This window comes from Camarhynchus parvulus, chromosome Z (assembly GCF_901933205.1).
Source record: "Camarhynchus parvulus chromosome Z, STF_HiC, whole genome shotgun sequence".
In the NCBI taxonomy this organism is placed as follows: Eukaryota; Metazoa; Chordata; class Aves; order Passeriformes; family Thraupidae; genus Camarhynchus; species Camarhynchus parvulus.
Genome location: NC_044601.1, coordinates 62,865,574 through 62,892,941, shown reverse-complemented (window position 1 = coordinate 62,892,941; position 27,368 = coordinate 62,865,574). Strand labels below are relative to the sequence as shown.

The 27,368-nt window shown below is 38.6% G+C and overlaps 1 protein-coding gene across 1 annotated transcript in view; it reads right to left on the bottom strand.

The window, feature by feature from the left end:
* The window catches only part of KIAA1328 (KIAA1328 ortholog), a 172,689-nt gene that overhangs the window by 31,501 nt on the left and 113,820 nt on the right, over positions 1 to 27,368 (bottom strand). The window contains exons 7-9 of the mRNA XM_030968195.1: positions 25,709 to 26,394; positions 22,789 to 22,884; positions 4,873 to 5,057 (exon numbers count right to left, since the gene is read on the bottom strand). Coding sequence (XP_030824055.1) covers positions 4,873 to 5,057; positions 22,789 to 22,884; positions 25,709 to 26,394 — 967 coding nt within the window. The remainder of the gene's footprint in view (positions 1 to 4,872; positions 5,058 to 22,788; positions 22,885 to 25,708; positions 26,395 to 27,368) is intronic.

The following is a 27,368-nucleotide window of genomic DNA, read 5'->3' as shown; positions in this document are numbered from 1 at the left end:
AGCTATCAACCATTCTGAAACATGAAGCAACACAAAGTTGTAATGCCAGCTTCAGTGTAAAATGTACAGATGTTCAAGGAATTATTTAAAACAGTGCATTGGATCTAAGATTTATACAAATATATACAATTCAATAAATCCACATTTTAAGATGCATTTTAGAGAGACTAACAAAAAATACATTTTCACCCTGCTATAATGAACTGTGCTTCAGCACCTTTCAGTGAAAAAATCTTGCCTAAGAAAGAGTTAATTATCAGTGAAGGAAGTCTGGAAATATCATGGGGATATATGCTGATTGTGTGTCCCTGGTAACTTGATAGTGTGCCAATTCATGATGAGAAGAGTGGGTATGCATATAAAGACTGGAAGGCTCTTGTTTAGAGTTTTGACTTTACGACTGAATAAGAGATATTTAGAAATCATTTCACGTGACAGTGGAATGAGGCAGCTGGATTTTAAGAAACTAATACCAAAGTAATAAAAATCTTGTTAACACGGGAGAAAATATTCAGTTGCTAATACGAGACAAGTTGGCACACCGTCAACAAACTACATTCACAGAAAATGAGATGTATCTCTGCAAAAAAAGACAATATATGGACTCAGAAGTGGCCAACACAGCCTCAAGGGGACTGTTCAAATACCCAAGTTTGAAAATATTACCAGAGCTAGAAACAGAAAACAAGAAAAGGAACTCAGCAGGAATTTACTGAGGCTGTTAGACTGCACAGAAATAAAGCAGAGGCATAAAGAAATCCCAAATAAATGTATATTAAAAAAAAAAGTTAAAAAATACATCTTGGAAAAGGCATGCAAGTCTTCTGAGGAAAAAGAAACACTCAGGAACAAGCAAATACATAAAGATGATTAAATCAATAACATTCCCAAAAATGTCCAAGCTACTACTAATTTTAAAATATATTATGAGGAAAAAATAAAGGAAGGGAAAATTGGCAAGTAGAGGATAATGAAGACCCTGTTGATGTATAATACCTGTCTATATAAAGCTGATGAAAAGAAACTACCAGGGGAAAAAAAAAGATACAAAGTCTTTAGTCTGAAGGATATATATTTCAGGGCTAAAGGGAATTAGTTAATGAATTTATGAAGTGACTGGTAATTATTTATGAAAAATCATAGAGAACTGGGGTGATACAAATGACAGCAAATTAATTAGATTGCAGGTGTTAAAAGACAGTATGAGACTGGAGACATTGCAGATGATCTAGAGAAGCAAGAAACGTGGAAAAAGAATAGACACGTTTACCCCTGGAAAAAAGAAAAAGCTCTTCCATAGTGCGGTAATTTAAATCCTGACACCAATGGAAAGAACCTGGAGCAGCAAAGAATCACAAAAAAAACCTCTAGATATAAGCTTGCAAGTCAAGCTACCCTCAAAGCAATTATAAATGTCTCCTAAATGGTAATGGTTAAGAATACTATTTTCAACTTGCCTAACCTGGTACAAGAATGATTTAAAGTAGATTAAAAAATTATTTGAGAAAACTCAAATAGCTATATATTTCTGTTTGAAAAACAGACAACTAAAACATTAAGAAAATGGGGAAATACAGCAGTCTATATTTTAGAAGCGTAAACATTAAGGATGAAGAAATATGGATGAGGCTGGTTCAAGCAGCAATGGAATGAAAGTAAGCAATGGGAAATCTAGGTTGATAATCATAAAAGAAATCTTTATGACTTGAATAATAGTAATATTCATAAGACTTAACATTTATATAGTACTTCACATCTTCAAAGCACTTCACTAATATTAACTAATTGCTCTATTCAATTGTAGGGGAGAGTCTTCCCTCAAGGGAAGAAGTTCCAGATCCTGAATCCCTAAGAAGCTACATCAGAAAAACTACTGAAAAACAAACACTATCTAGAGAAATCAGCCCCTGGAAAAGTACAGGGCTAAAATGAGCTAAAATAATTTTCCTTCTCTGGCTTTTTCTTTTGCATATGAAAAAGGAAAGTGTGCACACTATACAACATCATGCAGACATTGTGTCCAACAAGAAGAAACAAAGGGGAAAATAGTTCTTTCTTTTGTTTCAATGCAGAGGCACTTCAGGAAGTGTTTGTAAAGACGAATACTTTAAACAGAAATGTAAAGAATCGCCCAATATTGCACAGTGTAATGGATGCATGTTTCCCAGCCCCACAGCAAAATTTTCAAGAGCAGAAAGGAAGAGAAACACACATTTCTGTACTCCAGCACTTTTTAACTAGACAAGTTGTTAGATTTTAGTACACGTTGACATAGCTGATGGTGACACCAATAAAAACAATTTACTGCTGAAAGGATCTAAGACTTCAGGATTGCTTCAACTGCCTAAAGTTTTGCTGGTAATACTAAAAAAGTTTGACTACAAGACACAAACACCTGCTAAAGCACGGGAATAAAAACTAAGGAGCAAGCAGAAACAAAAGACAAAATCAACAGTGAGGGAATAAAAATTGATTTCCTAAGTTGATCCAGTAAGCTTCTACCCTGAAAAGAGTGTGGAAGCGACCCTTTCCACTCCAAGAGGTGAAGGGACCACATCAACAATGCTCTTCTACCTGTTACTAACCATTGTCTGGGAGAAGGAAACGTGTATTTGTTAGGAAATCACCCTTTTCAAACCCACTGTTGTCACAGCAAGTGACCAGTCCTGTAGGCAGGAAAGCCTTCCACCATTCCAGGATGAGAACAGCTTCCTGATTAATAATTTTAAACCTGATACAAGTGCCAGTGCTGCTCTGGAGGGACACTACTACTGACACAGCCACCATTCCCAGTGGCACAGCAAGCCCAAGGGCTCAGACCAGCATTCACACTGTACTAAGGAGTGCTTGGATAGAGTCACCTACATGGAGAACATACAAATAGACCAGACTGATACCAGCAGGAGGAAAAAAAAACCTCTGTAGCAATAGGTCAGCATCTGATGGTTGAGAAGTCTTCACCTGAACATATTTCTGTACACAGCACTGCTGTGCTCCAACCAAAAGGCCACCTTCAGGTATGTGGCTAAATGACATGCCTCATGATATCACCTTGTGGATTTCATTCCCCTTTCCCATACTGCACTGAATCAGAAATTCCAGGTCAGCAGCATCTGGGAGTATCCAGCAAAAGCAAGGACAGAGCCAACAAAGTCCAGGCTATGCAGGCTAGAACTAAAAATCTTGACATTGTGTCCTGGTGATCCCCTAAGATGGAAAAAAAAAACTTTACAAGTATGTGTGTGTGCTTGCTAAAGGAGTCCAAATATATAACAGAAGGAAGCCAATTAAAAAGGTACTAAATACAGAAGACTTCAACTTCAGTGATTAGTGCTAGGTAATTTGCCTTGTGATAAACAACCATTCAAATCAGTAATAGACCTGAGGTTGTTCCACAGCTTGAAAGCATTCCTCTGAACTTTATCAGCTATCACAGCATGTGCCAATGTTTGTAAGTCAAATTTTGCAATGCAGCTCTACACCATTAAAGCCAGCAATCCCAGAAAGTGCTTGCAAAAGATGCCCACCATCTTCAGAGATCATGCTGACTGCTACAATCACTAAATCAGCATAGGTGCAGCTCAGTTACAATGTGCAATAGCCAGATGCAGCTGGTAACTTCTCCTCAGTCCTACAAAATAAAACGAATGAATGAAGAAGAGGCCAGGTTGGATATCTTCCCCTGAATCTGTGGAAAATAAATTACTTTCGGGGACTACCCCAATCTAAGGAACAAAACCCAGCATTCAGCTGTGAAAAATCCTTGTTTCATCATTGCAGCAAAGAGAAGGAGGAGGGCAGAAGGAAGAGGAAAAGAGAAGAAAAAAAAATGATAGCTGAAAAAAACCATAAAAGAAAACCATCAGTGAAAATTGCCCCTGAAACTTTGCAGAATTGTAACGGCTTTCTCTTGCTTAAATTGATTGGTGTAGCAATGTTATAAAATGACTATTAGGATTCATTGTGCACAACAGAAAGTGTGAAATGTCAGCAGATTATACAGCAAAAGTAATGGGTCTTGAACCCCTGTTAGTCAAAAATGATTTTGTTTCAAATTAGAAATTGATTTTTTTGGACACAAGCCCTTTACAGGCTTCCAACTTTTGTAGCTGTGCCTTGGAAGAGATTAACCTCAGCCACTGTTTGGGTCCAGGCTGATGATACCCTTTTGAAAGTTTCTTCACAGGGACTGCTTTTTAATGTTGGTACGGTCTTAACCAATAACACAAGTTATTTGTTCCTTTGAGAACTGCACCACATTTCTTCTCATTTTGCCATTTTCTTTATTTTTATGCTGACATATACAGCAAACTGGCTGACAAGTTAAAATAAAAAAATAAAAAAAGCTAGTTCATAATTGAACCAAGGATTATGTTCAAGGCTAAGCAGTGAAACATCCAAGCTGCTTTTGTTCCCAACCTTTTCTCTTCATAAGAGAGAAAAGATTGCATCTCTGCTCCTTAAGTGGAGGCACTAAGCTAAGGGTAGGACAGGTTCTAGCAGTAGAGACATCCCTGTGCGGCAAACTAGCAGGTTGTGATGGTGAAGTCGTCACTCAAGGAGGAAAAGAATGCAAAGATTACATTTGAAGAGCAAACCCCACCGCACTTATTCTCACTGCCTTTTGGGAAAAATGAAAAACAAATAATTGAAGGAGTTTTCTGAGATTAAGGGACTTTTTTCTCTTTCATCAGGAAGAGAAGACAGGATCACCACTTGTTATTTAATTATTTTTTTTTAATGGAGCTAACACTTTCTCTTAGGTTGTTTAAACACCTGTAAAACCTCTTTCTTTAATTGTGCATTTTACTGATATGCTTTTGAACACACCAGCACAATCACGGCCCTGCAATACAGTATGCTTCCCCTTACCTTTCCTGGACTTGTTGCCTTCCCTCTTGGTCTGCATTTGAGGGCTTTGCCCATCATCCACGTTGATACCAAAGCCAACCATTTTCTTCCCTGAACTGCTCCCATGACTGCTCCCTGGTTTTCTGCAGTTTTTGCTCACTGGAGACATCCTCAGTAAATAATCGTCATGTTTCAACACAGGGACACTAGGAGGAAAAAGAAGATCATGCTGTTACATGATGCATTCAGCCCATTAACACTGCACCCAGCTCCCTACCAACCTTTACTCTCCAGAAGCATAAACATCATGCTGCTGGTTGAGCTCTTGTTGAATTCATTTATAATTTCTGAAAGCAGAACGCCTAAGGCTTGAAGAGTTACCAACACACTTTATCAGGAGTCTTTGGTTATCAGCAGCCAGCAGCACCATGACAACTATATTTGGAGTTTTGCAGCATTGGGCACATTCCCTAAAGCATTAGGTCCTGGATTTCTCGAGTGGTTAGAACAGCACCAGTGGGATGAAGACATGCAAGTGAAGATGAAGATGAAGACAGACTTTGTCCAGCACAATGGGCCAAAATTGGAAGAAAGAATAATTTAAAAAATGTTCACTTTGCTAGAATAAAGGGGAAACAAAGAAGATTATGTGAAGAGAAATCTGAAATTTTAATTTGCAAAAGGGAAGCAGATCACAAAATCACATAATCATTTTTATTGGAAAGGACCTTTGAGATCATCTGAGTACAACTGCCAAGGCCACTGCTAAACCACATCCCCAAGTGCCACATCTACATGTTTTTTAAAAAACAGGGATGGTGAGAAGCTGATTCAAGAAGAAAATTGATGAGAAGAGAGGAGACAAAGAGGTGAGATTGATGAACAGTGGTACTTTTAAACAGGATAGAGAATGTATGAGCAAACTGCTGGGAGAGAATGTGGTGGAGAAGTGCAGTACTTTGAGTAAAGTAAGGAAAGAGAAAGTTGACCAGAACCATTATGGTTCAAGATGAACTTCAATACACAATCATAAACACTGCATGGATAGAGGCAGGAGGCAAATCTGGTGACAGCGAGCAATCATGACCTCAAGCTCTGCAGACACAGGCATCTCAAAATGTTCTGGGCAGACAGGAGGATGACCCACATTTCTCTCAGTAAAGAAAAGCTACTGCTTTCAAATTCTGCTCTCTGGGAAATAACTACTGCTTTAAATGGCAATTCCCAACATATGTAAGTCATTAGTCCCTGTCATAAAAGGCTCCTTTATAAAAGAAATTAAAAATATAAAAAAGTATCTTTGTATTATCCACATGAAATAATACTGTTTATTCCAAGATTATATTGATCTACTTGCAACCATGGAAGCAAAAAACAGCTTTCTTAAGTTATTAGAAGATTAAACAAATCTTAACAGCTGGATTCTGTGAACCTAGAGGTCTTTTCCAACCTAAACCATTCTATATTTCTATGATAAATCTTTTTCCTGTTTAAGCAGCAATTTTACTTTGGCAACCCAAAGACTGTCACTGAGCTTTTATTAGTTAGGATACAGCTTCATGGAGGCTGAATCACAAGGATCTTTTACCTAAAAGCTTGCACTGACTGAAGTCACTGTAGATCTGAGGGAAAAGGAGGAAATGATAGCTAAATTAAAAGTTTCCCATCAATGTGCTGTATAAGACATTGTTTAATAGGGCCCACTGAGCCTGTTGGACAATTAGTATTACTCCTGTATTATTAATGCAGCACAGTATATAATGGCTTATGACCTATAATAACTGACTGAAGTGTTGGATATAACTTCTCCAAATAACCTCCGTTTACTTTAGGGCTTCTAACTGTGTGACCACTGATAATACTGCAAAGTGTTTTTAAAATTTATGGTGGACTAAATTAGTATCTTATTTGAATTATATGAAATTATTAACCTACTAATTCCTGCAACTACAAGAGCACCAAGAGGTGGTTTTGGATCCTAGCAACTGCTTAAAGAGGCTTATAAAGGTGTAATACTTGACCAGATTTCCCTGATAAAACAGGACTTGATATTCCATTCGCCTCTACTTGGGATGATTAACAGCATTTAAAAAAACAGTGAGGCCATCATTATTTGGATGCTTTTTGAGTTGTTTAAAGCACATTTGATTACAACCTACAGTCCTCATGTGAAGACAGTGACCTTTGGCTTGCAGATAAAGAGGTGACTACTCAACTGGTTTTCCTTCTGAATGCAGTACCTTCTGTGGCGCACTTACCTCTATAATACTGAGTTCTGTTTTAAATACTGCAGTGGCAGACGCAGTTCAAACAGAAACAGACAGCAAGAAGAAATTACATAAGCTAAGGTATAATAACAGAATAACAAAAGAAAGTGTATTTGCATTTATAACCTAAATAAACAACTAGAGTCTCATTGTTTAGTAAATAATAGAAGTCAGCTCATGCTAAAGTTCTGCTTAAGTAAGGATAGAGTCTCAAATCTTAAAATGACAATCTGAAAGGTGTGCAGACCAAGGAAAGAAAGGGATAATGCAGAGAGATAAAAAAAATCAGTAATTAACTACCTAACACAATTAAACAAAGAAAACATAAGGCAAAAAAATATGTTTCAGAACATAATTACTCATTCACCTCTAGAATAATTAGTAAAACAAATGATGTGACTATTGCAACATGGAAATTTAAACTCAACATATGGTCAAAAGGAATCAGCTATTTATGTCTGGAGAGATTTAGCAGCAAAAGAGGTTCTTGTCTATTTTCAAATCCAACTACCCATCATGTCACTCAAAGGCACCATAGTTAGTAGGAATTCCTGCAGGTCACCACAATATCCAATGCATTTTCACGGCACTCCTTGAAACTACCCAATAGAGAAGACTTTCTAAATAAAGACCTTATTAACCTACCTACCCTACATACTAGGGCAGGAGATGTAGTGTGGCCAAGAAAGAAGCGAGTCTCAGCACTGCTGCCTCATTATGAATATCCAAGTACACCATCACCGAAGAAAAACACACCGTGAACATTCCTTCCATCCCGTCTGAGCCTCATATCGCGATATCCCCACTGAGCGCGAATGGCAAATTTTAAATGTCATTCAGGACCCACTGAATACTGCTAGTATTTGCATTCCTTAAAAAGTAGAAAAACATTAACCTTTTGTTTTATTGAATTAAAATGCCATGGAAATGCTGATGTAGTCTTCAGAGACTGAAATACTTTTACAAAGAAGAATAGCTGTCATTTATTAGACACAAAGAACAATTACTTGATAGGATGCTTTCTGACAAAAAGCAGATTGGTATTCTCATCATAGAAAAGGCATTGTAAAAAAACCCGGCACAGACCTCTGAGACTTGAATAATTTAAAGCTGCATTTGGTGCAATTTGAATTTTTCTTTAGGGAGGCAAAGTTAAATACCTTTAATTTGTTCTAATTATTTCAAATTTGCAAGTTAATTATGGCTGATCATTAAATAACAAAAAGGACTATCGTCTCCATAGAGTTTTACCTCCTACCCTCTGCATTACTTAAGCTAGATTTTAGTATGCATGAATTAACTTTCTAAATAATCACACAGTTTGACTAAATGGCTCAGTAAAATGAGCTCTGATCCTCACAATAAGCATTAATGGACATTAGAAAGGCTATTGGGACCCATGTTACTTACATTATAAGTATTTTTAATGGGGTCTTATTTACTAATCTTTATGTACTGTTCAAGTTAGGGCATCATATAGATACATTATTCTGCTTTAATAGAGGAAAGTCAGTTCTTCAAGATACTAAAATAAATGTCCACTTAGAGCCAACTAAATTCATTTTTAAACTAATGCAGGAAAACTCTGATAGAATATAACTTGTTTTAGCTGCTGATCCTGATGAATCAATCCAACATAATGGCAGCCTTGCTCTGCAAATGGAGTTTTGCAGAGCTGTTGAATCGCTAAGCAACCCAAGCAGCTCAGGCTCTTGCCAGAGTCGTGCTTACTATCAGCATGTGATTTACCTCGCCCACGAGGCTTCCTCTCTCCCCTGCTCCACACCCAGCGTTCAGCTGACTGGGTTCCCAGTCCTCAATCCCAAATTTGGATGCTCACCTTCCACTGAACTCTGATCTTTCCATGCATTTTTCAGTGAGGATCAGCGGCATTCAGAGAACAAGACTACATTGTAACTACTCAGAAACCCGAAAAGCGAGGCAATTCATGCCTCTGCTATGTATGTTCAACAGATGGCTGCCTTAATGGTACCCTACTGCACTCTGCTGAGGCAAGGGCTTACGAGTTTAACCATTATCAAACTAACAGATTGCCGTGGTAGGTTAGCTCCAAAAGCAAACATGCTGGAATGTTATTTTCCTGTTCTGTAATTTCTGTTTTAAAAATAAAATAATTAACAGTTCATGTGTGCAATCTGCTGCAATTATATCAGGCCAAGAATGCATAACACTTAATGATGCAAAACTGGTGATAAGTAGACAACCCAAGCAATACGTTTTTGTAGCTGGAACCTGAATTGCCATTTCAGATGCAGTTTGACAAACAGGCTGAAAATTGCTTCCTCCCCTGCCACTTTGGGTGGGAGTGTTTTCCAGCCAGATCAGTTTTCAGAGTCAGTTCAGTATAAAGCAGCAGCACTACAAGTACTGGGACAAAAGAGAAGATGCCAGGATCTTCTTTTCAGTAGGGATCAAATTTAGATCAGTTCACATCAAGCTTGTTATCAAACAGCACTTTTGAAAACCACCTGCTCCAAAGTGGGGCTGCTCGGGAGGTTGGTTGTCTGCATAGCAAATAAAAAAAATATTTCTGGGGACAAAAGAAGCACTGTAGACTTTGCATTCATGGATCTGAAAACAAGTGGCAGTGGTCTACAGAACAATGACAACTTTTCCAGTCCCCTCAAGTGGAGCTAAGGAAAAACATGTCAGAACATATGAACCAGCACAGCAGCACATGTGAAAGAGAAGGGAGATTGATCTACTTGCTAGCACAAATCCACAGGGCAAGTAAGCACAGCTGGAAGGGAGGTAAGAGACATGAAGGTTAGGAGGAAAAGCATAATGTGAACCTCAGGGCAATCTCTCATCTCTGAATGCCATCAACTTTCCCCTCCTAAAAAAATGGTTTTTTAGATTAGCATTTTTTTCCTCCCTTTAAAAAGCGGGAAAAAGTCCTATTCCAATACATTCCTTGAAGACCATATTCAAGCCCAGAGTGAGATTTCATGGGCCAATTAGGAAATCTGGCATTTTGAGGCTTATGTTAGATGCATCAGAATGTTAATGGCACTGCTGGGATCCAGTGAATGTCAATAAGAAACAGCTGCTTTCCTTTCTAGAGAGCATGTGCATTTAAAGCTTTGAGATCACAGAATCAGAGAATAGTTTTGGTTAGAAGGAACCTTTTAAAGGTCCCTCGGTCCAATCACCCTGCAATGAGCAGGGACATCTTCAACTAGAACAGATTGCTCAGAGCCTATCCAAAGTGACCTTGAATGTTTCCAGGGCTGGGGCTTCCACCACCATTCTGGGCAACCTGTACCACTGTTTCACCACTCACAGTGAAACATTCCTTCATCATATCTAACTTGAATATGTGCATTAAGATGAAGAGCATGACCACTTGTCCTATAGTTACAGACCCTGTTCCAAAGTCTGTCTCTATCTTTCTTAAAAGAGACCATTTTAACCATCGAAAAGGCGCAGTCAGGTTTCCCCAACACCTCTCCTCCAGTTGTCTTCAGGACCACATCCATCTCTGTTCTCACTTATCTTTTAGGCAAAAGGCAGGAGGGCAGGGACAGGTAGGGAAACACTTCAACAGCCAGTGAGTTCTGGAACTGAAATATAAATATTATCAAGTCTGCTTGTAATAAAAGGATTTTTCATCACAGAAAATAGACAGTGATTGCCTACAATCTACATGTTATTATGCAGACAATATATTGCTGAGCTGTCATGCAGAGATTTCATCTCTTATAGCACTCTTCAGGCTCAATGTCCTTGAATCCAGTAATGCCCATGGCTGTGTCAGGTTTCTCTGTTGTTTTTTAGTTTTTTCCCCCCTGTTGAGCTCTCTCTCAAATCTACTGCATTTGGTTTACTTTTCTCTCACCTTGGAGGAGATACACTTGTACCTATGCTAAATTTTTTTTCATATCTGAAGCTGCACCAAGGTACAGTAATCCATAGCACAGCTACCCCAGACCACTCTCTCAGGGACCAGCTCGTTCCCCATTCCCTCAGTAGCTGGTGCTCAGATATTTAATTCCACCAGCAAGAATTGAGGCCACATATGCTCTTAATTAGCAGTGACCTATTAGATCATACCAGTCATAGGTGAAACCCTAGCCCCACTGAATCAATCAGAATACTGTCTTTATTTTCAATGAAGTCAGGACTTCACTTAATTTACATGGTTAGAGGTCCATTTGTAGCAAGTATTAAGCTAAATTTAACTAGAATTATATTCATGCCTTCCCTTTGAAGCCCTCTCCTTCTTCTGGTTTAAGTTCACTACATTTCAACTCCCTACCAGCATCTTTCCAACATATCTGAGTTTCTCTAATAAATAGCAAAATTACAGCTGTGATTACTTTTCTATCTTTTCTGAATTCAAAGAAAATTCAAGCATAAAGGTTTTCAGACAGTCATAGAGAAATGGCCACAGGAAACAGACTGGCCAAGCTTTAGAAGGGCAAAATTCTGTGACTGTTTGTTTGGCCTTTCTTACAGAGCAGAGCAGAGCAGCTGTCGTTCCAGCAAACTCTGCTGTCAGCCTTCACAAAAGGAAGTCATGTAAATGTCAAGTCACAAGTATAAAAACAATCCTTCCAAACAGTGTCTATATATCTGAAAAGCCTGCCTGGCTGTCACCAGTTAAAGCACCACGAGGAATGATGCAAAACCCTGTTTAGGACAAAGTTTTTGAACTAAATCTAAACTTTTTCAGCACATCAGACAGCATCACTCACTCCTTCAGAAGGAGAATCACATGCTCTTCAGCAAAGTGAATGCCAGTCTTAGTGCCTTATCCAGCATCACTAGTGTCTGGCTGAGAGCCAGCCCCAATCACAAGATACCCATCGAAATGCCATATGCAAGCTATCTCCTGAACAAACATGCCCCAAATTGGATTGTAATTTTGTTGTGATAAAGGCACTGAAGAACAACACATCATCTCTTCTCTACTTGCCTCACCCAGAGCAAAAAGGCTTCACAGTGGATGGGCTGCACTCCAAAACAGGCTGTGGCAGAGATGGGTCTGGGTGTGCGGGTAACCACCTTATGTCATCCTTTGCTAAGACTATTAGTACACAAGCACTCTCTCCTCTACAGAAGTTTCCAGACAGGCTGATAGGTGTTGATAACAGCAGCTTTCAGTAAATGAGCAGCAATTGCAAAAGCCTTTTTTCTGATCGAGGATCACATCATGGAGCAATCATTTCCTAAGGGTAACTGATAATACAGTCGAGGAGGGACACGCTAAGAGTTGAACAGTAGATACAGGGTTTTCAGTATGCCCTACTAGTAAGATATTCTGAAGAAATTCCTAATTAGAGAAACAGATTGCTTTTTTTGTGCAGGTATTAGGAGTTACACATGCACAGAACATATGGAGTTTAGGAGGATCAGAACAGTTGAAAAAGACACAGCAACTACAGTTGCTTCTGTTCATTGACGAAGTTACACTTGATTGATGCTAAGTTTCAATGTTCAAAACACCAGTAAGATAAATTTTCACACCTGGTTTCTAAGCGATGAAATGAAGGAACAAAATCTCAGATTTCTCACACCAATAGACACGAAAATTAATAACCACTAAACTGGGCAAACAGACATATCCCTAACAATACTGAGGTGACTTTCTGGGTCACTGGCAGCTCCTCCAATATCAGAGAACATGTCACGGGAAAGTCTTTCATAAATGCATCAAATTCCATAATAAATACAATTAAGAGTTTTTATACTGTCTATTCTTCTGAGGCTGAAGAATCTGATTTCTCTAACCAGGAACCATTACCATTGAAAACAACACAGAAGCACCCCTGCAGGACCCATATTTTTCCATGAAATTTCTGTTCTCTTAATCACCTTTATCTGTACCACAGGATGATTGAATCTAGCATTGAATCATGTTAAGCACAGGTTACTACAGGTTTTTAGGGTTATAGTCTGTTAAAGTCTTACAAATCATAGGACTACTGAATCTGGAAGCTGTAGTGCTTTACTTATTCCAAAAAACCATTTGGTTCCTCTGCCAAATACAAACCTGACATGGGTTTTGATTTTTGATAAAAACAATCAAGTTAGAATTTTGCCAGGTCTGTAACTACAAAAGTACATAGCATCCTAAATATTCTCATACTACAGCATCTTTTAAAATGGTGCCAATACACTATCCCAGATCAGTTCGAAACACCCTTCCTGATGCATCTTCACACTTCATTGGCCTTTTTTCCATGATTAAATCACATCTGTGGGACATGGTCACTCTATGATTAAAGAGTATATTAATGATTTACCACTACACTAGTACTCATCCATATTATATTGCTTAGTAAAATGAAAACACTGAGATTGTTTATTGATCTGCTTTAAAAAAATCCTATAGCCTGAAAAGAAGCAAATAGAGAAGTTGAGACTTTGGACTTTACTCTGATTAGCAGACTACCATGCCCAACAGATGCAGATTTGACAAGATAGCTCCTGGTAAAGATTTAAAATAACAATTTTAGCCACTTCAGTTGCCTTAAATTCACTGAAGTTACACATTTCACAGGGCATGTTTGATGGCTAGTGACTGTAAAATAAAGTATTTATTGCAAGAGCAATACAGACTTAGATGCCTAAATAATGGCATACAACTATAAAAACCATGGCCCTGGGCCCCACAGAAAAAGCAACATACTAAAGATTTCCCTTCAGTGCATATATTTTATGTGAATTTGACAGCGCCACCAAATACTGACTGGATTTCCAAACCAGGATGTTTAGGGAACAGATTTAATATGTTTTTGCACTTGTATTTAGAAAATATTCAGATATAATAGAACTGAAACCAGATGGAAACCACTGCCTCACTAAAAGGCAGTTACCACTGAGATACGTATCGGCATTGCTCTGATATCCACTATCAAGGGGAAGAACAAAGGGAAGAGATCTTGAGACAAGGCTGTTTGCTGTGAAGCTCTGTGGTCTGGGCTGCCAGTTCCCAGCCTCTGGAAACCCTTTTGGTCCAGACACAAGTGATTTTTGCCACCTTAGAGCTACTATTGATTTTTGGTTGTGAAAGTCTACCTTTGCATGCGTTTGTCACAACCTGGTGGAAACATCTGTCCAGAGCAGAAGCCACGAGTGCCACTCTGACACTGCGACGTGGCTTCAGGGGTTTGCATTATTTGTGCTGCCAAACCATCTCAGCTCTACTGAGTCCACAGCTGGTATATAAACTTAGCACATCTCTCAGAGACATGGTTTGCTCCAAAAGGATGCGAAGATGTAAATGGAGATTAAGGAAACACAGAGACAAAAAGAAAAGAAGGATTAACTATGCATTGATCAAACAAAAGGGCATGTAGATATACAAAGAGGTGAAGTCTGTCACTGTTGATAGAACACTGAAGACACTTGTAAATTGTTGTGTTCAAACTCTTCTGCATGCTAGAAGCCACACAAAGTGCTTCCATAAAGAAGAGCTGATGACCTGTCACTGCAGTGGAGTTCTAATGCTTTTCTCTCCAGATCACCAATGAAATCTTTTAAGTATGGTTTAGATTTTAGGTAGGTTTATCAGGCAGAGACCATCTTTGTGATGAGTGTGAAGAAATACAATAGTTTGAAACTCACTAAATTAGGATTAAGGGCAGGGAGGAGAAAAGAGCACTCTTAAAAAGCTGAGGATAAAAAAAAAGAAGGAAAAGATAAAATATAAAACAAGAAAGGCACTGTCAGAACACACAGATGGAGGCAAAAGTCACCATGAAATGACCCAATGGTTCTAAAAGACAGAAAGAATTAGGGAATGTAGTAGCAGCAAATGGCTGAAAGTTAATCCAACACACAAAAAAGCTCTGAGTGCCACATAACTGACAGAGTAAAGAAGAGGTGGTGGCAGAGAAAATAAAATAAGAAACAGCTTTATGACTTCTAACAGACAACTGGCCCTTGAAGGTGAGTTTAAAAGAAGCAAAGCAGACAAGACCTGAAGAAGCAGCCTAGATACCCATTTGGAAAACTTACTTTGAAATAGGTGAATGAATACTGAGCAGTTAGAGAAGGCTTTAGAGTAGTCAAAGTGCAAGAAGAAGGACTAAAGCAAGGGGTGGTTTTAACTGTTGACACTGCAAAAGGGTATTTTGGCCGCCAAGGAGAAGGAAACTGCAATAGCTGTCAGCAGCCCAGATGCATGCAGAGAAGGACAGTGATCCTGAGGTTATGAATCTGAGTGTCAGGGAGGATGTGGCATTATCAAAATCAGAAGTGAAGAGAGATTCAGAAGAAAAAAGTAAGGAGCTCTGTTTTGGACAGATTAGGAATGATCTGAAGGCAAAACAACTGGGATTATGTGTCAGGGAGGCAGCCAGATATGCAAGACTAGATGGAACAGAGCAGAAGGTTTAAGAGTTATTGGCAGGGAGATGATAGCCAAATCCGTGTAACAGGATGTTGTCATCCAGTGGGTACAGAAATCTCCAGTCAAATCAAGGAGTGACTAAATCCCTTCCCTGCCACCTCACAGAGGTTTCTACCTAGTTTCAAATGAAATTATCTAAAATAGTGCTGCAAAAACATGCATAAAAAAACCTGACTTTCCATAAAATCTAAAGATCATACTGTTTCTAAAACTAGGGCAACCACTAAATGAAAGTTAACCCGAACAATAACTTTAGCTAAACTTCAGGTCACATGCATTTAATATAATGAGATGAGGAATATGAAAAGGCCATTCATAATGGAATTCATCGAGTTAGGTATGCCATGCTTAGCTGCCTTATAACATATAATTAATGATCCTATAAAAATCCAGCAGTACGAACTCTCCTGGCTGCCCGCAGAACTGTTCTTTATGCTGGGTAGGGCAAGCAAGCATCTGCTTCCACAAATACTGCCCTTTGAGAAGCTCAAAAGCTTTTTTCCCCGTGTTCCATCAGGGACCACAGTGCCATTTTCATGACACGCTGAGCTTTGAACCATTACCCAAATCAGACTATAGCATTTGGCAACCCAGTACACATCTGTCACGATAGACTGGTTAGTGGTCAAATGTTAAAGAAAAAGTCATTAACTCTCTTCCATTGCTTCTAATACCCCACCTTCCTCCAGATTATTTATAATCCTCACTAAGCCCACCCTCTGTTTATAGTCTTTTAACACAACAGTGAAATACATACTGCCTGGAGATCTGTGTTGCCTTATACCACTCCCAACCATTTGGTACAACAAAAGATGTTCTCTCTCCATCAAAAGGCCTGATCCCTCCTGAAGCACTGATGTTCGAATTCAAGGTTAAAGGATTAAGACCTGAAGCACTGGGTACCAGAGGAAATGAAGGCAAATATCGAAAGAAACACAAAAATCAATCCTCTTCGCTGCAGGAGCAGTGTGAAGAACAAATCAGCTAGGCTGAATCTAAAATTTTCTCTGCGTGGCTCTCAAAAATTAGCACTTTTATAAATATAATGGGCAGTCTGCAAAGCCTCAGCACCCGTGCAAAGCCACAGAGTTCAACTCAATACATCAGTATGGTCTGGGAAGTTTTATGCCAGAATAATTCAGTGGCAAATACACAAAGTCCTCTTCAGAGAGAGCAAGAGCTGGGAAGTGAGTGAGAGCACATGTGTTGTTATCTTTATATGTAGTCTGAAAATCTGCAAGTGGCAGAACCTAATATTTACTAAAGTTTGCCTTTTGCTTCAATTCTCTGAGTGCTGAAGTGCAGCCAAGGTCACAGGAGGGGTGGGGGAGTGGGTTTTAGCTTAGTGTAGCTGTGATCATGGGCAGAACAGCAGGGTACAGAGGATTTCTTGCTTAACTTTGTAATACCAATAGCTTTTGTTCTTAGTCCTGCCCCATCAGTTCTGATATAAGCTTTAAATGGCATGAAAGTTGTGCGGGTGGGTTTAAAATTTCCTGATTCAAAACTACCTTCCAGAACATTTTGTTTTATGAGGTTTTTCTTAACTTTTCCAACTGATAAATTTCTGGGACATATGAATGTCTAGATTAAACAAAATATTCTCTTCACCCAAGATTACACATAAAAATAAAAAGTAACAAAACAGTATGTCTGAAAAAGTAATCCACTCCAATTTATAAAAATAGAATTCAGGTTTTCAAAATTCAATTCAGGCAGTAAACTAACAGTGTCTACATTTTCCCATAAAGGAGGCATCTGCAAATGACTTGCAAAAATGTCTCTCACTGTCTGCAAGTGTTGGCAAGGAACAAACTCCTTCAGGAGATGCATGCATTTCACATATTTCAACTCAAAGAAAAAATTCTCCAAGCATTTTTAGTTTTGATGTAGGATATTACCAAACCAAACCCATGCAGAACACTGGTAGCAAACACAAGTTTTGTGAAAATACCGAAATACTTTTTTTTTAACAAGCCTGTTTTCACCAACTGCCCTCCTAAGCTTAGCAGTATTTCTAATACCTGAGTGCCTGTGCTTTTTGAAGACCTCACCTACAGGCTGAGTGTATCTGCCTATGAAAACCACTTATGGCATTTTCTGCTTACATCGTACACCTCCAGTCACTCAGTAGGCTTCCTGCTCAAGGTTACTTTGGACTGCAATGGGAATGATGTAATACTGCTGTGTGCAGCAGACGTGATCATGAGAACAGAATCAGCATAATTCAGGTAAATGTTAGATAGGCAGCTTGAAATCACTGTTGCAGTTGAAAGTAAACCTGAAAATTAGATTAGTGAAGGAACCAGGTCAGCAGAAATGAACTCCATTCTCTCCAGTCCGATAAGGATCACTGCCTACCCTAACAAAAAAAAACCCCAACTTTAAATGCATGCATAGGTATATGTAAAAAATTGCCACACAGTCCCCTTTATGCTTTTAGTAACCACATCAGAACAAAAACCTTAGCCCTGTACAAGAAAACCTACTACCTTCAGAGTCTGCACGTGGCACTAATGAAGCAGAAATGTGTGTCTAAGTCTGACTGTACTCTCCCATACGTCACAGCAGACTCCAGCAGCCATCTGTTGGAAGGATGCTGTGCCTATATATAGCCAGACACCACCACGAGAGAAAGAAAAACTCATATCTGCACCTAATTCAGCGTGTGCACTATTGGCAGATCTGCAAGCACCGTTTTTTTTTACCGGCCAAACAAGTGTTCACTCCATAAATATCCTATCTAAAAATGATACAAACTTCAATGTAAAATTATCGGGAACAAGAAAGTAACTTGATTGTTAAAAGGAGCACTAACAGGTGGGAAAGCAGCTTCCAGATACACAGATTTTATGGGCCATTTGCAAGCACAGTTGATTTCATCCCAATTTAATGTGCTAGTCTGCCAAACCAGCAAATAGAAAAAAAACCAAAAATCCCAACAAACTATATTCAGTACATTTCTAAAAGTTGGCCAAGTCCTATATAGATACACCTCAAGAAACCAAGGACAACAAAGAGATGACCTGAAACCTAGGAGTCTTGGACAAGGAGCCAGTTGCAGCCCTGGTGAGAGTTTCTCCTTCAGAGGCTCAGGACCTGGACACACCTCAGGACCTGGAACGTGACATGCTGGAATGAAGAACTGAAAAGAAAACTGCTCATAGGAAACCAAATGGGTGCTACCATTTGTTTTTCGATTTTCTTCTCCTCAAAAACAGAAATTATGGGGCCAGCAAAAGTCAGGCCAGCAGTAGCAGAGCCATGCGATTGCATGTGACTTTTATTTTACATTTAAATTATTTGGAGGGGGGAACTGAGAGAACAAACTTGGATGTGCCTGGGACAGCAGGGGGAGCTGCGAGTCTGCATTCCTCTGCAGGTCTATTTAATTGCATTGAATATTTGGACAAAAGCACATCACCACAGAAAGATGTCTGCATGTCTAACAAGCCGCAGAAAAGAGAGTTCATAACAAAGCATTAAACATGGAGCAACAGATAATTGTCACCTTCTCTCACTAGATAATAAAAATAGTTACATCATAAACATAAAAATCTTTTAAAAGACCCCTGACAGCACTCCCTCCTGGAAATATCACCATAGCAATGAGCATCCAAGTACAGGGGAAGTATCACTGAATCCTGTGCTTGATATTTTTGAGTAACTAAAAATACAAACTGGCAAAAATACACATGGGTGATGTAGAACGAGGCATACAAACATAAAGAGCCTTCAATGAAATTAAAGGTGGCAAATTCCACCTGCAAATCTTTAATACCCCAAGAAAAAATCCTTTCACCAGGTAGCATACATTGAACGAGTGCCTGCAGATAACTGTAAACACATCTGATAGCTGCTGTATCCAACAATTCCTATTTAGAATACTTTGCACAGGTTTGTGTAGAGGCTCAATGGCAGAATTGTGTGAAATCCAAGGCAAAGATGCCTGTTAGAGAGGAGGCAATAAAGAGCCATACTAGCAGAGCCTTATAGGAAACCTAAGACTCGGAAAAGCAGGGAATCTTGAATGTTAAGATTTAGGCACACAGCAGCACTCTGGGGAGGGGTGCTTGCAAAGTGAAAAACTGAGTCTCCTCAAGCTGGTGCCATTAAATACATCTTATTTCCATGCCATTCAGATCAAAGTTAAGATTAAACAAAGGAGGGAAGAGTTTTAAAATTCCTTTCCCAGATGTAGATGTCAGGAGCACACACAAAAGCAGGTGCTGGGTGTATTGATCCTACTGAATACGCATGGAGTGAGTACTTGAGCATGTACCAAGCATCTGTGTCTGGGAGATGGAAAGCACTTTGTAAAAGGCTGTTTTATGCTAAACAAATGCATCAGGTTATGTTTTTATTTTGAATATTTTAAAGCATCTTGCACATTGGGGCAGACTTGAAAAGAAATTATACAGACAACTTGCCATTAATTGCACAAGCTACCAACTCCGTATCTGCAAATTGTCTGTGGGCTCACTTAGGACCACTCCAAGCTGCCGAAAACCATCCTCAATAAAAACCTGCTCTGACTGCTGCACCTTAGAGAAATGGAGATCCCAAATCTGAAGGTAGTTCAAGTCCCAAATGCTGGCCCAGCTGCAGCTAGGCAAAGGGACAGGCATATTTCTTGTCAACATCAGGGAAGGGACAAATCCAACACTGCAAATTCCTACCAGAATAGGTATCCAAACAGGCTGAGATGGACAATGCTTGCTGACAATGACAACAAAAATATCTTAATAGTACATGTAGGAGAGAAAACAAAACAGGCACCCTTTAAAAATCTGGCTGTAGTCTGAAGTGGCCCCTGAGATCAAAGTGTTCATTTTCACTAACAGACTATGAGGAAACTCCATATCAGAAATCAAACTCTGCACGGTATTTGCTTGTGGAATCTTTTTTTGCTTTCTTCAATGAGGGAAAAAATTAATCCCTACAGGAGATGACAAGATGCCTTTTAAACTACATACCTCATTTCTGACTACAATTACCTTTCAATAGTCTGGCACAGCTGCATGCTCCTATTTGCTTTTTTCTTTCATTAAGGGTTCCTCTATTATTTGTACCCATCCTATAGCATTTACGCCTGGCAGTGATGCACATTCCCTTGTCTACAATTCTTCCTACATATAGTAGAGGATAAATTGCAATTAGATTTTTATAATTGTAGATAATTAACTCAAAATGAGCTGTTAATTATATAAAAAACTAATGTTTTTTCAGTTCTTGATTATATTATTTATTTTACTTCTCACTCCAGCAAGTTTCCTATTTTAAAGGTATTTTACTATTTCCTTTAAAATACCAGGATATTTTTAAAGTAAGTTTTGCTTATTTGAAGACTGAAATCAAGTTCTGTACTGTGAGATTTGCTAGAAGACCTCTCATGTATGCACCGGAAGTCAGACAGGGCTGATTTTCCATTAGTGCTTTGTTGGAATTTGCTGTAACGAGGACTGTTTTGATATGTCAATTAGAAACCAAACACCACCACCACAAAAAAATAAAAAAGAAAAAAAAAATAATAAAAAAAAGAGCTCCACATCATAAACCTCCCCCCTCAAACAAACTAAAAAATAAAAAGGCAGAAAAAAAACCATCAAAGGAGACAGTTAAAAAAAATAATGTATGTCTACCAGCTCTTCCTCTTTTGTAAGATATGGCCACACACTCGCACACTCTCCCTCTCTGTACTGAAGAAAACATCACTTACATATTCAAATGCATAAAAGAGATAAATGGACTTGTCTTCTACGGCCTCTTTAAGCCTTACATTAGAGTAAATTATTTAGGGACCATTCATCTGGTAACCTTTGCAAAACTGAAGATGGCATATAAGAAGAAAAACTTCCAAGTGTTTTTTGCTGCCAAACTTTGTAACCAGCTGGCATGGTACCTTGAGACTGCTCAAACACACAATAACTTTGAAAAATTACAGTAAATTAAACAAGGGGAATGAAGATAGGGTGGGGAACCTTTGAAATCTGGGACTCTCATTTTGTTAACAGCACAAGTTTTCTTCATTTTCCCTGTTAGAATATGTAGATATTTGCAGGTTTTTGGTTGCCAAGAAGCTCTGCAGATGTTCTAGGTTACATTTTTCCTCCAAGGGGCTTAATGCTGCTGCATCTTAAACATGTCATGACTCTCCATCTTTTTTGCTACAGTGATAATACTTTGATCACTTCAGTTTGTGTGAAAATGAAAGAAAAAAGCATCTGAGCACAACAAAGATATGCCAGTAACTCACTGCAGCCAAACACCTGGTTAAGCAGTGAAGAATTCCAAGAAAACTAACAACTCCTGCTGTTCTGGAGAAAAAAAAAAGGCTTATCCCTTTTCAGTCAAAAGGGATTTCAGAAAGAAAAATTAAATTAGTATAATAAAGTTTAAAAAAAAAAGGAAAAAATAAGGCATTGGACTCTTAGTTTATAAACGAATTATCAGTTCTTCCAGTATTCTCAGAACAGAGAAGTTTATTACTTTGAGGTATTCTCTTGTTGCTAAAGAAGAAGTAATTCAAAGCACAGCTGCTCATCTTGTCCACCATTCTTTGGTCAAAAGAACACCTATAGTTACAGCACAGAACAAGAAGCTGTTACTTTCTGAGAAAAGAAGAAAACTTTGCCAGTTTTTATTTGTTGCTTTCCTAATAAGCCTGAATCTTTTTCCAGTGTTAACTTGAATGCGACAGGGTAGGACAGAAGGAAAGTACAATAGCATACTGATTGAAGTTTTAAATAGCAAGCAGGATGGAGATAAAGAGCTAAATATTGGCTTAACTCTGCTTCCAGTTATTTCAGTGGTGGTTTGCTCTGATCACACTGAAGTAGAGGTGAAATGAGAGGTATTTAAAAAACAAGTAACTGTCACCAACCATGGAAGATTTATCTGAGAGTTAAAGGATAATCTATTATTTACATCAGGTCCAAATAAAGACTAAGGAGATGTTCTGATCTTAATTAAAAAAGTAACAAGCAGTACCTAGAACAAAGAACTAAAACTAAGATTTTGTGAAAACTCCATTTTGCACTGGGATAAGAGGTGGCACACAAAACCTGAAGCCTCTTCAGGAAGTCACCTAAACTTTGAGTAAAAACAGGTCAGCATAAGTACTGAGTCGACTCATAAAACACAGCAGCCAATGAATTTTACCCTTCCTGCAGAAAAAAAAGCTCTTAATCTGAAACAAACACATGAACAAATACACTTGGCAGGCAACAGCACACTGTCAAGAAGATATACTGACCCTGTGAAGCACTTAGAAGTGAAGAGAGAAATTACCTTAGCCCCATGCTGCTGCCATTCATCATCAGAGCAAGATCTCTGGGTGCTTCAGCAATGGGCACATCTTCTGAGCCAGGTACATGGCCTTTAACCCTGGAAAAGATAAGTTAGTTGTTTCTGCAGCTGGTCAAATCACACCAGGAACTTGCCACTAAAAGGTGACCTATGTGTCTACAAATGGGGCACTTCTACACATTAAAGGCTTTAGCAATTATCTTCACACTTTCAAACATACTTTTATACTGGAAGTCTGGTTTAGGCCCAGTGCCTTTGCTTCTAAGGGTTACCACAGGGACAACCTTAGCCAGTGTAACCCAGTTGAGTATTAGCATTTCAGCATTGGAAAGGGAAAACAATAGGGAAAAATTTGCAGTCTTTTCATTACAGAAACAGAAAAGTTTCATTCGCAGATTACGGCACCAGAGCTCAAAGGCATCATGCATAAATGGCGTAGAACAGAATTTGTATAAGATGGTTGTGTGTCCTCAAACTATGGGCCCACAAATGATGCTCCATTCTTAACAGATCACTCCACCTTCTCCTTTCTCTCCAACAAAGTCAGAAAGTCAAGATATTTCTCTTTTTTTTGACTAAAATTCCTGTTTCCAAGCTTTGCTTTTACTGGGCTGCTCCAGTGAGGCTTGAACCAGGAGGAGCCACTGAACTGCACATACACACACCATTTTTGATAGCTGAGCAACTACTTCACATAGAGAGTAGCTGCAAACTGAAAGTACTACTACCATGTGAGGCTAAGTAGAGAAATGTGGAAAATTAAAAGCAGTTATGATGCAGTGCGGCAGAAAAAATTATCAACTCACACTTTAGCTAAAAGATTAGAAAAGTTTGTTGCCAATAACTACAAGTGGTCAAACCTCTTATTTGTCATTTTATGACAATGGACCTTAACCAGCACTCCACCCAGGCAGAAGGACAGACAAAAATAAACATTATCTGGAAAATAATTTTTCTTGTATTGTTTTTTATGTTATGATGTTCTAACTCAGTTAGAACCTCCTGACAATGAAGCAAAGGTTATTTGAGCTTAGCTAAACAAATTTTTATTGTTAGCAGTATATAAAATTACTCTGTTACCAAGTACAAAACCAATTATATATTTGGAACTGAAACAGAACTGTGATGCCTAAGAGATTTACCTCTAAATATTAAGCATTTAATTCTAAAGATACTGAAATATTTTTAAGAGAAAACACATTATATTCCAGTTGTTTCCTTAGAGAAAACATGGCAAATCTGACTTCACATGCACCTGTGAAAAGAGATCACAAAGTGCAAAGTCCTCAGACTGGTCATACATGGTTTTTTTCATACAATTCTTCTTAGGTAACTAAAGTTCTGTAAACCATAAAGGGCTTTTTCCAGAAAAAAAAAAAGTAGCTACAACAGATATAATGGTACTAACAAACCACATTATTACAGATATTTAAGGTGCATTTTTTCTGAACTTATGCCTCCAAACCTGAAAATTTTCCATTAGGAAAGAAAATGCACCAAAAAACCCATTTTGTATGTCCTTCATATCTACTTGTTTTTCATTAGAGGGATGCATGCACAGAATTAAGGTATTTGATGATTAAGAATCCATCTGTTCCTACTTAATTCTCACCTGAAGTCATAATCCTTTGTTAGCAACTTCAGTCATTTTCAACACACACATTTGTGATTTCCTCTAAGACGGGTACTTTTAAAGCCACATAAACACATTATTTTCAATGTAAATAACAATCCAAGAAGACAAACAAAAGACGACCTAGATTACAGTACTCTCTTTTACAGCCTGAAAAGTAACCAGGGGGCTGAAATGAAGAAGGTAAAGTGATGTATTCCTCCATGGTGGTTACAGTACACGGATGTAGGAAGTGGGTCATCTAATGCAGACTCTCATGGGGTGCTGTTAGCAGCTGCCATATTAAAAGAGTATAGAAATATTCATCCCTGTGAAACACTCCTACTGCCTCTTCCAAAAGACTGCAAAATTTTCCCCCTTGTTTTTCCTTTCTAATGCTGAAATGCTACTACTCAGCTGAGCTGCAATGGCTAATTTAACCTGTTTCCATTCACTGTTCCTCTCACTTTAATAACATAATACCAAAAAAACAGTTGTTCCCTCTTTCTCAAAGACTATTTAGATTGTCAGAAAAGTGTTACCTTCTGCAACAAACTCACAGGCCTTCACTTCGCATTTCTATGGCTGTTCCATCTCCCTTCAAGTTTTAAGCAAATAATGTGCCTCAGTCTTGGCATTCTCCCTTTTCACTAACATTGCTGGAAAGAAAATATCTTCACTACACTGTGTTCCCTTCCTCTTCCATAAATATATGGGGAAAAACTCCATATATTTTTATATATTCCATATATAAAAATATATATACACACACACATATATATATGTGTGTGTACATATGTAATGATCTTCATCTTTTCTGTAAAACAAACTCCTTCCAGTCCCAACCAAGGAGAGTGCAACCCTTCAAAACTGACCTTTCCAAGGAAGGGAGAATGCCACATTTATGTCATCCACGCTCACACTGCTCTCTTGCCAAATGTCTGTGTTCCTTTCAAGCGCCTGCACTAAGATCAACCTCTCATTTTCTTCTACTGCTTCTCTTTTCCAACCTAGTCTTTTAGAAGTGTTTTTGTTCTGCCTTTCTTTCTACCACATACTGTTTTCCTCTGCTGCTTTCCACAGCTGTCACGCTGCTTCCCAACAGTATACACTAACAAACTAAAGTCTCCTCTCCTCTGAATCACTCTTAGAAATTGTGCCATAAGCTTTGCCTGTCTTGTTTTATTCTATTTATTGTTGCCTTGTTCTGTTCTCCCACTTAAATCAACTATTGCCCATGTGCTTATTAGAAATTTTAGAATTTTTTTAAATTGTAAGTCTCAAAATCACCTGTTATAATCCATACGGGATTGGTGTAGTTGCTGTTGTTTTAGGAGCAGTTTTGCTTCTTGCTTAGTCAATAAATGTTGAAGTCGTTCTTTTTCAATTTCCAACTCCAGTTTTTGAAGAAGCAGCTTCTGCCTTCTTTCTTCATACAATCTTTTAGCCAGCTCTGTTTCCTTAGGGCCTGAGTCTGTGCTGTGATTCAGCCTAGAACCTCGACAGTGGTTGGAATGATCATGGGTCTTGTGAACAGTCCCCGAGTGTTTCCTAAGTACCTGGCTGACATAGCAGCTCTCTTCCACGCTCCCTGAGCTCCCCACATGCCTCCAGGCACAGCCATGACTCACTTGCTGAGGGCATGCACTCTGAAATTCACTCGCCCTCTGGTCCATCTCCTGAGCTTGCTTTACATGGCGAGGGCTCCTCTGCTTGGCTGGGGAAATCACATTGTTGCACTTTCTGTGCAAGTCATTTTCCATTGGATACTCTTTCAGACATTCCTGATGGTTGTAATGCATTTCAGTCCTGTAACCATGGTTATTCCTGCAAGGCTGAGACAACACAACACGGGCTGGGCTTACAGCCTTTGGTGCTCTGCGGTTCTTATGAAGAGTCCAAGGTCCCCCAACACCCAAGTAGGAGCTGTCCAACCCCAAAGAGTGCTGCTGGCACAAGCTCTTCCCACTGGATACCTGCAACAGGAGAAACAATTTCCTGTAAATCACTAAAATTCATCTTTGTCCATCAATTTCCCCTGGTAAATGTGTTCTCCTCGAAGGAGAGCTGCTGGTCCATGTTGATGGACATGCAGCCAAACCCCACAAAATGTTTACCAGAACACAGACACAAATGTGCTATCAAATCTACATTTCATTCCATCTACACAAGTGTAATAAATGTAAAACTACTGTCTGCAGGATCCTCAGCATAAAATGAGTCACTTCAGAGTATCAAGTAGTTGTGAGCATCTAGGGTTACATAAAATCAACTTGAAGAGTGGCAAAAAACATTAAATGTTAAGGTTTGAAAATGTTTAATTTTGAATACCGAGCCAAAAAATCCATTCAGCCACTATAAATACTCTTTGATTGGCTATTACACAGCAGGAGATTCGATGTAAAACATTTCACCTTGCACTGAATGGTATATTACTTACCGCTGGAAATTTGATGAGAGTTTTTGAAATATCTTTACAGAAACACAGATAAAAACCAACTACTTTCTGTAAAAAATGGTTGTACATCAAAAGCTGTCATTTAAATACAAAACATGTTTAAATACAGCTATAAACGTAAGTGATTTTTCAATTAAGCTGGGCAAGTGATTATAGTCTGATAAAACTCTGAAGAAAACAAGCAACTGTAATTCACATTTGTCAACCCAGTACAAGCAAATTCTAGTGGTTTTGTTATAGTCATGGATATTATGTAATAGACATCGCAATCCTAGTTACATCCTGGAGTATCTTTGCACTAAGGCTCATCTAGGCAGTTAAGCATCTGAGCTTTTGTGAACATCACAACAGCACTGTATCAGGCACACGCATTTCTTTTGCTAGAATTGCGCATTAATTTCAATAACAAGCTGAATTTAAGCTCCTCCAGCCTTTGGGACCTTCCACAAAGATATGGGACTTTTTAATTACAGAAGCCAGATTTGTTAAAGA